General features: G+C 60.0%; 1 protein-coding gene across 7 annotated transcripts in view; it reads left to right on the top strand.

Annotated features, from left to right (window-relative positions):
* vill (villin-like) overlaps window positions 1–18,120 on the top strand; it is a 213,885-nt gene that overhangs the window by 151,376 nt on the left and 44,389 nt on the right. For all 7 annotated transcript variants that reach the window (XM_070881777.1, XM_070881774.1, XM_070881773.1 and 4 more), the window contains one exon: window positions 54–132. In XM_070881777.1, the coding sequence (XP_070737878.1) occupies window positions 54–132 (79 nt within the window). The remainder of the gene's footprint in view (window positions 1–53; window positions 133–18,120) is intronic.

The raw sequence follows: 18,120 nt of genomic DNA, 5'->3' as shown, positions 1-18,120 counted from the left end.
TTCATCCTGTCTGAATTTAACATTCAATGCCTTCTGTTTTTCTCTCTTTCCAGCGTTTCAGATGCTACCGGGAGTCTGATGGTCCAGGAAGTAGCCACGCGACCTCTGACCCAGGACCTTCTAAAACATGAGGTAGGTATCACACCTCAGCCTTGTTATTAATCTTCACACTGGGTCTAATTGATCCACTAACAGTGGCCTCCGTCTGGCTGGGCTACAGGTCCCGATCCCAGACACCAGGTGACCATTCCCGATCGCGGACACTGGGTGACCATTTCTGATCCCGGACACCGGGGAGACCATTCCCGATCCCAGATACTGGGTGACCATTCCCGATCCCAGACACCAGGTGACCATTCCCGATCCCAGACATTGGGTGACCATTCCTGATCCCAGACACCAGGTGACCATTCCCGATCCCAGACACCAGGTGACCATTCCCGATCCCAGACACTGGGTGACCATTCCCGATCCCGGACACCAGGTGACCGTTCCCGATCCCAGACACCGGGTGACCGTTCCCGATCCCGGACGCTGGGTGACCATTCCCGATCCCGGACACCGGGTGACCATTCCCGATCCCGGACAGTGGGTGACCATTCCTGATCCTGAACACTGGGTGCCCATTCATGATCCTGGATACTGGGTGACCATTCCCGATCCTGGACACCAGGTGACCATTCCCGATCACAAACACCAGGTGACAATTCCCGATCCCAGACACCAGGTGACCATTTCCAATCCCGGACACCGGGTGACCATTCCAGATCCCGGACACCAGGTGACCATTCCCGATCCCAGACACCGGGTGACCGTTCCCGATCCCGGACGCTGGGTGACCATTCCCGATCCCGGACACCGGGTGACCGTTCCCGATCCCGGACAGTGGGTGACCATTCCTGATCCTGGACACTGGGTGCCCATGCCTGATCCTGGATACTGGGTGACCATTCCCGATCCTGGACACCAGGTGACCATTCCCGATCACAGACACCAGGTGACCATTCCCGATCCCAGACACCAGGTGACCATTCCCAATCCCGGACATCGGGTGACCATTCCCGATCTCGGACACTGGGTGACCATTCCTGATCCCAGACACCAGGTGACCGTTCCCGATCCCGGACACCAGGTGACCATTCCTGATCCCAGACACCGGGTGACCGTTCCCGATCCCGGACGCTGGGTGTCCATTCCCGATCCCGGACACCGGGTGACCATTCCCGATCCCGGACAGTGGGTGACCATTCCCGATCCCGGACAGTGGGTGGCCATTCCTGATCCTGGACACGGGGTGCCCATTCCTGATCCTGGATACTGGGTGACCATTCCCGATCCTGGACACCAGGTGACCATTCCCGATCACAGACACCAGGTGACAATTCCCGATCCCAGACACCAGGTGACCATTCCCAATCCCGGACATCGGGTGACCATTCCCGATCTCGGACACTGGGTGACCATTCCTGATCCCGGACCCCAGGTGACTATTCCTGATCCCGGACACTGGTGACCATTCCTGATCCTGGACAACGGGTGACCATTCCCGATCCCGGACGCTGGGTGACCATTCCCGATCCCGGACACCGGGTGACCGTTCCCGATCCCGGACAGTGGGTGACCATTCCTGATCCTGGACACTGGGTGCCCATGCCTGATCCTGGATACTGGGTGACCATTCCCGATCCTGGACACCAGGTGACCATTCCCGATCACAGACACCAGGTGACCATTCCCGATCCCAGACACCAGGTGACCATTCCCGATCCCAGACACCAGGTGACCATTCCTGATCCCAGACACCGGGTGACCGTTCCCGATCCCGGACGCTGGGTGTCCATTCCCGATCCCGGACACCGGGTGACCATTCCCGATCCCGGACAGTGGGTGACCATTCCCGATCCCGGACAGTGGGTGACCATTCCTGATCCTGGACACGGGGTGCCCATTCCTGATCCTGGATACTGGGTGACCATTCCCGATCCTGGACACCAGGTGACCATTCCCGATCACAGACACCAGGTGACAATTCCCGATCCCAGACACCAGGTGACCATTACCAATCCCGGACATCGGGTGACCATTCCCGATCTCGGACACTGGGTGACCATTCCTGATCCCGGACCCCAGGTGACTATTCCTGATCCCGGACACTGGAAACCATTCCTGATCCTGGACACTGGGTGACCATTCCCGATCCCAGACACCAGGTGACAATTCCCGATTCCAGACACTGGGTGACCATTCCTGATTCCGGACGCCGGGTGACCATTCACGTTCCCGGACACCAGGTGTCCATTCCCGATCGAGGACACCGGGTGACCATTCCCGATCCCAGACACTGGGTGACCATTCCCGATCCCAGACATTGGGTGACCATTCCTGATCCCAGACACCAGGTGACCATTCCCGATCCCAGACACCAGGTGACCATTCCCGATCCCAGACACCGGGTGACCATTCCTGATCCCGGACACCGGGTGACCATTCCCAATCCCAGACACTGGGTGACCATTCCCGATCCCAGACACCAGGTGACCATTCCCGATCCCAGATATTGGGTGACCATTCCTGATCCCAGACACCAGGTGACCATTCCAGAACCCGGACACCGGGTGACCATTCCCGATCACAGACACCAGGTGACAATTCCTGATCCCAGACACCAGGTGACCATTCCCGATCCCGGACACTGGGTGACCGTTCCCGATCCCGGACAGTGGGTAACCATTCCTGATCCCGGGCACCGGGTGACCATTCCCGATCCCGGACAGTGGGTGACCATTCCTGATCCCGGACATCGGGTGACCATTCCCGATCCCGGACACCAGGTGACCATTCCCGATCCCAGACACCAGGTGACCGTTCCCGATCCCGGACGCTGGGTGACCATTCCCGATCCCGGACACCGGGTGACCATTCCCGATCCCGGACAGTGGGTGACCATTCCTGATCCTGGACACTGGGTGCCCATTCCTGATCCTGGATACTGGGTGACCATTCCCGATCCTGGACACCAGGTGACCATTCCCGATCACAGACACCAGGTGACAATTCCCGATCCCAGACACCAGGTGACCATTTCCAATCCCGGACACCGGGTGACCGTTCCCGATCCCAGACACCAGGTGACCATTCCCGATCACAGACACCAGGTGACCATTCCCGATCCCAGACACCAGGTGACCATTCCCAATCCCGGACATCGGGTGACCATTCCCGATCTCGGACACTGGGTGACCATTCCTGATCCCAGACACCAGGTGACCGTTCCCGATCTCGGACACCAGGTGACCATTCCTGATCCCAGACACCGGGTGACCGTTCCCGATCCCGGACGCTGGGTGTCCATTCCCGATCCCGGACACCGGGTGACCATTCCCGATCCCGGACAGTGGGTGACCATTCCCGATCCCGGACAGTGGGTGACCATTCCTGATCCTGGACACGGGGTGCCCATTCCTGATCCTGGATACTGGGTGACCATTCCCGATCCTGGACACCAGGTGACCATTCCCGATCACAGACACCAGGTGACAATTCCCGATCCCAGACACCAGGTGACCATTCCCAATCCCGGACATCGGGTGACCATTCCCGATCTCGGACACTGGGTGACCATTCCTGATCCCGGACCCCAGGTGACTATTCCTGATCCCGGACACTGGTGACCATTCCTGATCCTGGACAACGGGTGACCATTCCCGATCCCGGACGCTGGGTGACCATTCCCGATCCCGGACACCGGGTGACCGTTCCCGATCCCGGACAGTGGGTGACCATTCCTGATCCTGGACACTGGGTGCCCATGCCTGATCCTGGATACTGGGTGACCATTCCCGATCCTGGACACCAGGTGACCATTCCCGATCACAGACACCAGGTGACCATTCCCGATCCCAGACACCAGGTGACCATTCCCGATCCCAGACACCAGGTGACCATTCCTGATCCCAGACACCGGGTGACCGTTCCCGATCCCGGACGCTGGGTGTCCATTCCCGATCCCGGACACCGGGTGACCATTCCCGATCCCGGACAGTGGGTGACCATTCCCGATCCCAGACAGTGGGTGACCATTCCTGATCCTGGACACGGGGTGCCCATTCCTGATCCTGGATACTGGGTGACCATTCCCGATCCTGGACACCAGGTGACCATTCCCGATCACAGACACCAGGTGACAATTCCCGATCCCAGACACCAGGTGACCATTACCAATCCCGGACATCGGGTGACCATTCCCGATCTCGGACACTGGGTGACCATTCCTGATCCCGGACCCCAGGTGACTATTCCTGATCCCGGACACTGGAAACCATTCCTGATCCTGGACACTGGGTGACCATTCCCGATCCCAGACACCAGGTGACAATTCCCGATTCTAGACACTGGGTGACCATTCCTGATTCCGGACGCCGGGTGACCATTCACGTTCCCGGACACCAGGTGTCCATTCCCGATCGAGGACACCGGGTGACCATTCCCGATCCCAGACACCGGGTGACCATTCCCGATCCCAGACATTGGGTGACCATTCCTGATCCCAGACACCAGGTGACCATTCCCGATCCCAGACACCAGGTGACCATTCCCGATCCCAGACACCGGGTGACCATTCCTGATCCCGGACACCGGGTGACCATTCCCAATCCCAGACACTGGGTGACCATTCCCGATCCCAGACACCAGGTGACCATTCCCGATCCCAGATATTGGGTGACCATTCCTGATCCCAGACACCAGGTGACCATTCCAGAACCCGGACACCGGGTGACCATTCCCGATCACAGACACCAGGTGACAATTCCTGATCCCAGACACCAGGTGACCATTCCCGATCCCGGACACTGGGTGACCGTTCCCGATCCCGGACAGTGGGTAACCATTCCTGATCCCGGGCACCGGGTGACCATTCCCGATCCCGGACAGTGGGTGACCATTCCTGATCCCGGACATCGGGTGACCATTCCCGATCCCGGACACCAGGTGACCATTCCCGATCCCAGACACCAGGTGACCGTTCCCGATCCCGGACGCTGGGTGACCATTCCCGATCCCGGACACCGGGTGACCATTCCCGATCCCGGACAGTGGGTGACCATTCCTGATCCTGGACACTGGGTGCCCATTCCTGATCCTGGATACTGGGTGACCATTCCCGATCCTGGACACCAGGTGACCATTCCCGATCACAGACACCAGGTGAAAATTCCCGATCCCAGACACCAGGTGACCATTTCCAATCCCGGACACCGGGTGACCGTTCCCGATCCCGGACACCGGGTGACCATTCCCGATCCCGGACAGCGGGTGACCGTTCCCGATCCCGGACACTGGGTGACCATTCCTGATCCCAGACACCAGGTGACCATTCCCGATCCCAGACACCGGGTGACCATTCCTGATCCCGGACACCGGGTGACCATTCCCAATCCCAGACACTGGGTGACCATTCCTGATCCCAGACACCAGGTGACCATTCCCGATCCCAGATATTGGGTGACCATTCCTGATCCCAGACACCAGGTGACCATTCCAGAACCCGGACACCGGGTGACCATTCCCGATCACAGACACCAGGTGACAATTCCTGATCCCAGACACCAGGTGACCATTCCCGATCCCGGACACTGGGTGACCGTTCCCGATCCCGGACAGTGGGTAACCATTCCTGATCCCGGGCACCGGGTGACCATTCCCGATCCCGGACAGTGGGTGACCATTCCTGATCCCGGACATCGGGTGACCATTCCCGATCCCGGACACCAGGTGACCATTCCCGATCCCAGACACCAGGTGACCGTTCCCGATCCCGGACGCTGGGTGACCATTCCCGATCCCGGACACCGGGTGACCATTCCCGATCCCGGACAGTGGGTGACCATTCCTGATCCTGGACACTGGGTGCCCATTCCTGATCCTGGATACTGGGTGACCATTCCCGATCCTGGACACCAGGTGACCATTCCCGATCACAGACACCAGGTGACAATTCCCGATCCCAGACACCAGGTGACCATTTCCAATCCCGGACACCGGGTGACCGTTCCCGATCCCGGACACCAGGTGACCATTCCCGATCACAGACACCAGGTGACCATTCCCGATCCCAGACACCAGGTGACCATTCCCAATCCCGGACATCGGGTGACCATTCCCGATCTCGGACACTGGGTGACCATTCCTGATCCCAGACACCAGGTGACCGTTCCCGATCTCGGACACCAGGTGACCATTCCTGATCCCAGACACCGGGTGACCGTTCCCGATCCCGGACGCTGGGTGTCCATTCCCGATCCCGGACACCGGGTGACCATTCCCGATCCCGGACAGTGGGTAACCATTCCCGATCCCGGACAGTGGGTGACCATTCCTGATCCTGGACACGGGGTGCCCATTCCTGATCCTGGATACTGGGTGACCATTCCCGATCCTGGACACCAGGTGACCATTCCCGATCACAGACACCAGGTGACAATTCCCAATCCCAGACACCAGGTGACCATTCCCAATCCCGGACATCGGGTGACCATTCCCGATCTCGGACACTGGGTGACCATTCCTGATCCCGGACCCCAGGTGACTATTCCTGATCCCGGACACTGGTGACCATTCCTGATCCTGGACAACGGGTGACCATTCCCGATCCCGGACGCTGGGTGACCATTCCCGATCCCGGACACCGGGTGACCGTTCCCGATCCCGGACAGTGGGTGACCATTCCTGATCCTGGACACTGGGTGCCCATGCCTGATCCTGGATACTGGGTGACCATTCCCGATCCTGGACACCAGGTGACCATTCCCGATCACAGACACCAGGTGACCATTCCCGATCCCAGACACCAGGTGACCATTCCCGATCCCAGACACCAGGTGACCATTCCTGATCCCAGACACCGGGTGACCGTTCCCGATCCCGGACGCTGGGTGTCCATTCCCGATCCCGGACACCGGGTGACCATTCCCGATCCCGGACAGTGGGTGACCATTCCCGATCCCGGACAGTGGGTGACCATTCCTGATCCTGGACACGGGGTGCCCATTCCTGATCCTGGATACTGGGTGACCATTCCCGATCCTGGACACCAGGTGACCATTCCCGATCACAGACACCAGGTGACAATTCCCGATCCCAGACACCAGGTGACCATTACCAATCCCGGACATCGGGTGACCATTCCCGATCTCGGACACTGGGTGACCATTCCTGATCCCGGACCCCAGGTGACTATTCCTGATCCCGGACACTGGAAACCATTCCTGATCCTGGACACTGGGTGACCATTCCCGATCCCAGACACCAGGTGACAATTCCCGATTCCAGACACTGGGTGACCATTCCTGATTCCGGACGCCGGGTGACCATTCACGTTCCCGGACACCAGGTGTCCATTCCCGATCGAGGACACCGGGTGACCATTCCCGATCCCAGACACTGGGTGACCATTCCCGATCCCAGACATTGGGTGACCATTCCTGATCCCAGACACCAGGTGACCATTCCCGATCCCAGACACCAGGTGACCATTCCCGATCCCAGACACCGGGTGACCATTCCTGATCCCGGACACCGGGTGACCATTCCCAATCCCAGACACTGGGTGACCATTCCCGATCCCAGACACCAGGTGACCATTCCCGATCCCAGATATTGGGTGACCATTCCTGATCCCAGACACCAGGTGACCATTCCAGAACCCGGACACCGGGTGACCATTCCCGATCACAGACACCAGGTGACAATTCCTGATCCCAGACACCAGGTGACCATTCCCGATCCCGGACACTGGGTGACCGTTCCCGATCCCGGACAGTGGGTAACCATTCCTGATCCCGGGCACCGGGTGACCATTCCCGATCCCGGACAGTGGGTGACCATTCCTGATCCCGGACATCGGGTGACCATTCCCGATCCCGGACACCAGGTGACCGTTCCCGATCCCAGACACTGGGTGACCGTTCCCGATCCCGGACAGTGGGTGACCATTCCTGATCCCGGACACCGGGTGACCATTCCCGATCCCGGACACCAGGTGACCGTTCCCGATCCCAGACACTGGGTGACCGTTCCCGATCCCGGACGCTGTGTGACCATTCCCGATCCCAGACACCGGGTGACCATTCCCGATCCCGGACTGTGGGTGACCATTCCTGATCCTGGACACTGGGTGCCCATTCCTGATCCTGGATACTGGGTGACCATTCCCGATCCTGGACACCAGGTGAACATTCCCGATCACAGACACCAGGTGACAATTCCCGATCCCAGACACCAGGTGACCATTTCCAATCCCGGACACTGGGTGACCGTTCCCGATCCCGGACACTGGGTGACCATTCCTGATTCCAGACACCGGGTGACAGTTCCCGATCCCGGACGCTGGGTGACCATTCCCGATCCCGGACAGTGGGTGACCATTCCTGATCTCGGACAGTGGGTGACCATTCCTGATCCTGGACACTGGGTGCCCATGCCTGATCCTGGATACTGGGTGACCATTCCCGATCCTGGACACCAGGTGACCATTCCCGATCACAGACACCAGGTGACAATTCCCAACCCAGACACCAGGTGACCACTCCCAATCCCGGACATCGGGTGACCATTCTCGATCTCGGACACTGGGTGACCATTCCTGATCCCGGACACCAGGTGACCATTCCCGATCCCGGACACTGGGTGACCATTCCTGATCCTGGACACCGGGTGACCATTCCCGATCCCAGATACTGGGTGACCATTCCTGATCCTGGACACTGGGTGACCATTCCCGATCCCAGACACCAGGTGACCATTCCCGATCCCAGACACCAGGTGACCATTCCCAATCCCAGACACTGGGTGACCATTCCTGATTCCGGACGCCGGTTAACCATTCACGTTCCCGGACACCAGGTGACCATTCCCGATCCCGGACACCGGGTGACCATTCCTGATCCCAGACACCAGGTGACCATTCCTGATCCCGGACACTGGGTGACCATTCCTGATCACGGATGCCGGGTGACCATTCACGTTCCCGGACACCAGGTGACCATTCCCGATCCCAGACACCAGGTGACCATTCCCGATCCCAGACACCGGGTGACCATTCCTGATCCCGGACACCGGGTGACCATTCCCAATCCCAGACACTGGGTGACCATTCCCGATCCCAGACACCAGGTGACCATTCCCGATCCCAGATATTGGGTGACCATTCCTGATCCCAGACACCAGGTGACCATTCCAGAACCCGGACACCGGGTGACCATTCCCGATCACAGACACCAGGTGACAATTCCTGATCCCAGACACCAGGTGACCATTCCCGATCCCGGACACTGGGTGACCGTTCCCGATCCCGGACAGTGGGTAACCATTCCTGATCCCGGGCACCGGGTGACCATTCCCGATCCCGGACAGTGGGTGACCATTCCTGATCCCGGACATCGGGTGACCATTCCCGATCCCGGACACCAGGTGACCGTTCCCGATCCCAGACACTGGGTGACCGTTCCCGATCCCGGACAGTGGGTGACCATTCCTGATCCCGGACACCGGGTGACCATTCCCGATCCCGGACACCAGGTGACCGTTCCCGATCCCAGACACTGGGTGACCGTTCCCGATCCCGGACGCTGTGTGACCATTCCCGATCCCAGACACCGGGTGACCATTCCCGATCCCGGACTGTGGGTGACCATTCCTGATCCTGGACACTGGGTGCCCATTCCTGATCCTGGATACTGGGTGACCATTCCCGATCCTGGACACCAGGTGAACATTCCCGATCACAGACACCAGGTGACAATTCCCGATCCCAGACACCAGGTGACCATTTCCAATCCCGGACACTGGGTGACCGTTCCCGATCCCGGACACTGGGTGACCATTCCTGATTCCAGACACCGGGTGACAGTTCCCGATCCCGGACGCTGGGTGACCATTCCCGATCCCGGACAGTGGGTGACCATTCCTGATCTCGGACAGTGGGTGACCATTCCTGATCCTGGACACTGGGTGCCCATGCCTGATCCTGGATACTGGGTGACCATTCCCGATCCTGGACACCAGGTGACCATTCCCGATCACAGACACCAGGTGACAATTCCCAACCCAGACACCAGGTGACCACTCCCAATCCCGGACATCGGGTGACCATTCTCGATCTCGGACACTGGGTGACCATTCCTGATCCCGGACACCAGGTGACCATTCCCGATCCCGGACACTGGGTGACCATTCCTGATCCTGGACACCGGGTGACCATTCCCGATCCCAGATACTGGGTGACCATTCCTGATCCTGGACACTGGGTGACCATTCCCGATCCCAGACACCAGGTGACCATTCCCGATCCCAGACACCAGGTGACCATTCCCAATCCCAGACACTGGGTGACCATTCCTGATTCCGGACGCCGGTTAACCATTCACGTTCCCGGACACCAGGTGACCATTCCCGATCCCGGACACCGGGTGACCATTCCTGATCCCAGACACCAGGTGACCATTCCTGATCCCGGACACTGGGTGACCATTCCTGATCACGGATGCCGGGTGACCATTCACGTTCCCGGACACCAGGTGACCATTCCAGATCCCGGTCACTGGGTGACCATTCCTGATCCTGGACACCGGGTGACCATTCCTGATCCTGGACACTGGGTGACCATTCCCGATCCCGGACACCAGGTGACCATTCCCGATCACAGATACCGGGTGACCATTCCTGATCCCGTACACCGGGTGACCATTCCCGATCCCAGACACTGGGTGACCATTCCCGATCCCAGACACCGGGTGACCATTCCCGATCCCAGACACCGGGTGACCATTCCCGATCCCAGACACCGGGTGACAATTCCTGATACCGGACACTGGGTGACCATTCCCGATCCCAGACATTGGGTGACCATTCCCGATCACGGACACCAGGTGACCATTTCCGATCCCGGACACCGGGTGACCGTTCCCAATCCCGGCCACTGGGTGACCGTTCCCGATCCCGAAAACTGGGTGACCATTCCTGATCCCGGACACCGGGTGACCGTTCCCGATCCCTGGAAAGTGGGTGACCGTTCCCGATCCCGGACACCGTGTGACCATTCCCGATCCCGGACACCAGGTGACCGTTCAAATCCCCGGACAGTGGGTGACCATTCCTGATCCCGGACACCGGGTGACCATTCCCGATCCTAGACACTGGGTGACCGTTCCCGATCCCAGACGCTGGGTGACCATTCCCGATCCCAGACACCAGGTGACCATTCCCGATCCCAGACATTGGGTGACCATTCCTGAACCCAGACACCTGGTGACCATTCCCGATCCCAGACACCAGGTGACCATTCCCGATCCCAGACACCGGGTGTCCATTCCCGATCCCGGAAACCGGGTGACCATTCCCGAACCCGGACACCGGGTGCCCATTACTGATCCAGGACACCTGGTGACCATTCCCGAACCCGGACACCGGGTGACCATTGCCGATCACAGACACCAGGTGACAATTCCTGATCCCAGACACCAGGTGACTATTCCTGATCCTGGACACTGAGTGACCGTTCCCGATCCCGGACACTGGGTGACTGTTCCCGATCCCGGACACAGGGTGACCTTTCCCGATCCCGGACAGTGGGTAACCATTCCTGATCCCGGGCACCGGGTGACCATTCCCGATCCCGGACAGTGGGTGACCATTCCTGATCCCGGACACCGGGTGACCATTCCCGATCCCGGACACCAGGTGACCGTTCCCGATCCCAGACACCGGGTGACCGTTCCCGATCCCGGACGCTGGGTGACCATTCCCGATCCCGGACACCGGTGACCATTCCCGATCCCGGACAGTGGGTGACCATTCCTGATCCTGGACACTGGGTGCCCATTCCTGATCCTGGATACTGGGTGACCATTCCCGATCCTGGACACCAGGTGACCATTCCCGATCACAGACACCAGGTGACAATTCCCGATCCCTGACACCAGGTGACCATTTCCAATCCCGGACACCGGGTGACCGTTCCCGATCCCGGACACTGGGTGACCATTCCTGATCCCGGACACCGGGTGACCATTCCCGATCCCGGACACCAGGTGACCATTCCCGATCCCAGACACCGGGTGACCGTTCCCGATCCCGGACGCTGGGTGACCATTCCCGATCCCGGACACCGGGTGACCATTCCCGATCCCGGACAGTGGGTAACCATTCCTGATCCTGGACACTGGATGCCCATGCCTGATCCTGGATACTGGGTGACCATTCCCGATCCTGGACACCAGGTGACCATTCCCGATCACAGACACCAGGTGACAATTCCCGATCCCAGACACCAGGTGACCATTCCCAATCCCGGACACCGGGTGACCATTCCCGATCTCGGACACCGGGTGACCGTTCCCAATCCCGGAGACCGGGTGACAATTCCTGATCCCGGACACTGGGTGACCATTCCCGATCCCAGACATTGGGTGACCATTCCCGATCACGGACACCAGGTGACCATTTCCGATCCCGGACACCGGGTGACCGTTCCCAATCCCGGCCACTGGGTGACCGTTCCCGATCCCGAAGACTGGGTGACCATTCCTGATCCCGGACACCGGGTGACCGTTCCCGATCCCTGTAAAGTGGGTGAACGTTCCCGATCCCGGACACCGTGTGACCATTCCCGATCACAGAAACCGGGTGACCATTCCTGATCCCGTACACCGGGTGACCATTCCCGATCCCAGACACCAGGTGACCATTCCCGATCCCAGACACTGGGTGACCATTCCTGATTCCGGACGCCGGGTAACCATTCACGTTCCCGGACACCAGGTGACCATTCCCGATCCCGGTCACTGGGTGACCATTCCTGATCCTGGACACGGGGTGCCCATTCCTGATCCTGGACACCGGGTGACCATTCCTGATCCCGGACACCGGGTGACCATTCCTGATCCCAGACACCAGGTGACCATTCCTGATCCCGGACACTGGGTGACCATTCCTGATCACGGACGCCGGGTGACCATTCACGTTCCCGGACACCAGGTGACCATTCCCGATCCCGGTCACTGGGTGACCATTCCTGATCCTGGACACCGGGTGCCCATTCCTGATCCTGGACACTGGGTGACCATTCCCGATCCCGGACACCAGGTGACCATTCCCGATCACAGATACCGGGTGACAATTCCTGGTCCCGGACACTGGGTGACCATTCCCGATCCCAGACATTGGGTGATCATTCCCGATCACGGACACCAGGTGACCATTTCCGATCCCGGACACCGGGTGACCGTTCCCAATCCCGGCCACTGGGTGACCTTTCCCGATCCCGAAGACTGGGTGACCATTCCTGATCCCGGACACCGGGTGACCGTTCCCGATCCCTGGAAAGTGGGTGACCGTTCCCGATCCCGGACACCGTGTGACCATTCCCGATCCCGGACACCAGGTGACCGTTCAAATCCCCGGACAGTGGGTGACCATTCCTGATCCCGGACACCGGGTGACCATTCCTGATCCTAGACACAGGGTGACCGTTCCCGATCCTAGACACTGGGTGACCGTTCCCGATCCCAGAGACCGGGTGACCGTTCCCGATCCCGGACACCGGGTGACCGTTCCCGATCCCGGAGTTCGGGTGACCGTTCCCGATCCCGGACACCGGGTGACCGTTCCCGATTCCGGACACCGGGTGACCGCTCCCGATCCCGGGCACCGGGTGACCGTTCCCGATCCCAGACACTGGGTGACCATTCCCGATCCCAGACACTGGGTGACCATTCCTGATTCCGGACGCCGGGTAACCATTCACGTTCCCGGACACCAGGTGACCATTCCCGATCCCGGTCACTGGGTGACCATTCCTGATCCTGGACACGGGGTGCCCATTCCTGATCCTGGACACCGGGTGACCATTCCCGATCCCGGACACCGGGTGACCATTCCTGAACCCAGACACCAGGTGACCATTCCTGATCCCGGACACTGGGTGACCATTCCTGATCACGGATGCCGGGTGACCATTCACGTTCCCGGACACCAGGTGACCATTCCAGATCCCGGTCACTGGGTGACCATTCCTGATCCTGGACACCGGGTGACCATTCCTGATCCTGGACACTGGGTGACCATTCCCGATCCCGGACACCAGGTGACCATTCCCGATCACAGATACCGGGTGACCATTCCTGATCCCGTACACCGGGTGACCATTCCCGATCCCAGACACCGGGTGACCATTCCCGATCCCAGACACCGGGTGACCGTTCCCAATCCCGGAGACCGGGTGACAATTTCTGATCCCGGACACTGGGTGACCATTCCCGATCCCAGACATTGGGTGACCATTCCTGATCACGGACACCAGGTGACCATTTCCGATCCTGGACACCGGGTGACCGTTCCCAATCCCGGCCACTGGGTGACCGTTCACGATCCCGAAGACTGGGTGACCATTCCTGATCCCGGACACCGGGTGACCGTTCCCGATCCCTGGAAAGTGGGTGACCGTTCCCGATCCCGGACACCGTGTGACCATTCCCGATCCCGGACACCAGGTGACCGTTCAAATCCCCGGACAGTGGTTGACCATTCCTGATCCCGGACACCGGGTGACCATTCCCGATCCTAGACACTGGGTGACCGTTCCCGATCCCAGACACTGGGTGACCATTCCCGATCCCAGACACCAGGTGACCATTCCCGATCCCAGACATTGGGTGACCATTCCCGATCCCGGACACCGGGTAACCATTCCCGATCCAGGACACCTGGTGACCATTCCCGAACCCGGACACCGGGTGACCATTCCCGATCACAGACATCAGGTGACAATTCCTGATCCCAGACACCAGGTGACCATTCCTGATCCCGGACACTGAGTGACCGTTCCCGATCCCGGACACTGGGTGACCGTTCCCGATTCCGGACACAGGGTGACCTTTCCCGATCCCGGACAGTGGGTGACCATTCCTGATCCCGGACACCGGGTGACCATTCCCGATCCCGGACACCAGGTGACCGTTCCCGATCCCAGACACCGGGTGACCGTTCCCGATCCCGGACGCTGAGTGACCATTCCCGATCCCGGACACCGGTGACCATTCCCAATCCCGGACAGTGGGTGACCATTCCTGATCCTGGACACTGGGTGCCCATGCCTGATCCTGGGTGACCATTCCCGATCCTGAACACCAGGTGACCATTCCCGATCACAGACACCAGGTGACAATTCCCGATCCCAGACACCAGGTGACCATTCCCGATCCCGGACATCGGGTGACCATTCCCGATCTCGGACACTGGGTGACCATTCCTGATCCCGGACACCTGGTGACCATTCCCGATCCCGGACACTGGGTGACCATTCCTGATCCTATACACCGGGTGACCATTCCCGATCCCAGATACTGGGTGACCATTCCTGATCCTGGACACTGGGTGACCATTCCCAATCCCAGACACCAGGTGACCATTCCCGATCCCAGACACTGGGTGACCATTCCTGATTCCGGACGCCGGGTAACCATTCACGTTCCCGGACACCAGGTGACCATTCCCGATCCCGGTCACTGGGTGACCATTCCTGATCCTGGACACGGGGTGCCCATTCCTGATCCTGGACACCGGGTGACCATTCCCGATCCCGGACACCGGGTGACCATTCCTGATCCCAGACACCAGGTGACCATTCCTGATCCCGGACACTTGGTGACCATTCCTGATCACGGACGCCGGGTGACCATTCACGTTCCCGGACACCAGGTGACCATTCCCGATTCCGGTCACTGGGTGACCATTCCTGATCCTGGACACCGGGTGCCCATTCCTGATCCTGGACACTGGGTGACCATTCCCGATCCCGGACACCAGGTGACCATTCCCGATCACAGATACCGGGTGACCATTCCTGATCCCGTACACCGGGTGACCATTCCCGATCCCAGACACTGGGTGACCATTCCCGATCCCAGACACCAGGTGACCATTCCCGATCCCAGACACCGGGTGACCATTCCTGATCCCAGACACCGGGTGACCGTTCCCAATCCCGGAGACCGGGTGACAATTCCTGATCCCGGACACTGGGTGACCATTCCCGATCCCAGACATTGGGTGACCATTCCCGATCACGGACACCAGGTGACCATTTCCGATCCCGGACACCGGGTGACCGTTCCCAATCCTGGCCACTGGGTGACCGTTCCCGATCCCGAAGACTGGGTGACCATTCCTGATCCCGGACACCGGGTGACCGTTCCCGATCCCTGGAAAGTGGGTGACCGTTCCCGATCCCGGACACCGTGTGACCATTCCCGATCCCGGACACCAGGTGACCGTTCAAATCCCCGGACAGTGGGTGACCATTCCTGATCCCGGACACCGGGTGACCATTCCCGATCCTAGACACTGGGTGACCGTTCCCGATCCTAGACACTGGGTGACCGTTCCCGATCCCGGAGACCGGGTGACCGTTCCCGATCCCGGACACCGGGTGACCGTTCCCGATTCCGGACACTGGGTGACCGCTCCCGATCCCGGGCACCGGGTGACTGTTCCCGATCCCGGATACCGCGTGACCATTCGTTCCCGATTCCCGGACAGCGTTGACCATTCCCGGTCCCCGGATACCAGGTGACCATTCCTGATCCCGGACACCGGGTGACCGTTCCCGATCCCGGACGCTGGGTGACCATTCCCAATCCCGGACACCGGGTGACCGTTCCCGATCCCGGACACTGGGTGACCATTCCAGATCCCGGACATTGGGTGACCATTCCCGATCCCGAACAGCGGGTGACCATTCCAGATCCCGGACACCAGGTGACCATTCCCGATCCCGGACACTGGGTGACCATTCCTGATCCTGGACACCAGGTGACCATTCCCGATCACAGACACCAGGTGACAAATCCCGATCCCAGACACCAGGTGACCATTCCCAATCCCGGACACCGGGTGACCGTTCCCGATCCCGGACACCGGGTGACCGTTCCCGATTCCGGACACTGGGTGACCGCTCCCGATCCCGGACAGTGGGTGACCATTCCTGATCCTGGATACTGGGTGCCCATTCCTGATCCTGGATACTGGGTGACCATTCCCGATCCTGGACACCAGGTGACCATTCCCGATCACAGACACCAGGTGACAAATCCCGATCCCAGACACCAGGTGACCATTCCCAATCCCGGACACCGGGTGACCGTTCCCGATCCCGGACACTGGGTGACCATTCCAGATCCCGGACATTGGGTGACCATTCCCGATCCCGAACAGCGGGTGACCATTCCAGATCCCGGACACCAGGTGACCATTCCCGATCCCGGACACTGGGTGACCATTCCTGATCCTGGACACCGGGTGACCATTCCCGATCCCGGACACGGGGTGACCATTCCTGATCCTGGACACCGGGTGACCATTCCCGATCCCAAACACCGGGTGACCATTCCCGATCCCGGACACCGGGTGACCATTCCTGATCCTGGACACCGGGTGACCATTCCCGATCCCAGACACTGGGTGACCATTCCTGATCCTGGACACCGGGTGACCATTCCCGATCCCAGACACTGGGTGACCATTCCTGATCATGGACACTGGGTGACCATTCCCGATCCCAGACACTAGGTGACCATTCCCGATCCCAGACACTGGGTGACCGTTCCCAATCCCGGACACCAGGTGACCATTCCCGATCCCAGACACCAGGTGACCATTCCCGATCCCAGACACCAGGTGACCATTCCCGATCCCAGACACCGGGTGACAATTCCTGATCCCGGACACCGGGTGACCATTCCCGATCCCCGACACTGGGTGACCATTCCCAATCCCAGACACCAGGTGACCATTCCCGATCCCAGACACCGGGTGACCATTCCCGATCCCAGACACCAGGTGACCATTCCCGATCCCAGACATTGGGTGACCATTCCTGATCCCAGACACCAGGTGACCATTCCCGATCCCAGACACCAGGTGACCATTCCCGATCGGGTGACCATTCCTGATCCCGGACACTGAGTGACCGTTCCCGATCCCGGACACTGGGTGACCGTTCCCGATCCCGGACACAGGGTGACCTTTCCCGATCCCGGACAGTGGGTAACCATTCCTGATCCCGGG

The sequence above is a fragment of the Pristiophorus japonicus genome, chromosome 5, assembly GCF_044704955.1.
Source record: "Pristiophorus japonicus isolate sPriJap1 chromosome 5, sPriJap1.hap1, whole genome shotgun sequence".
NCBI classification, from domain to species: domain Eukaryota; kingdom Metazoa; phylum Chordata; class Chondrichthyes; family Pristiophoridae; genus Pristiophorus; species Pristiophorus japonicus.
The sequence above is the reverse complement of the archived record's forward strand: the minus strand, read 5'-3'. Positions and strand labels throughout refer to the sequence as shown.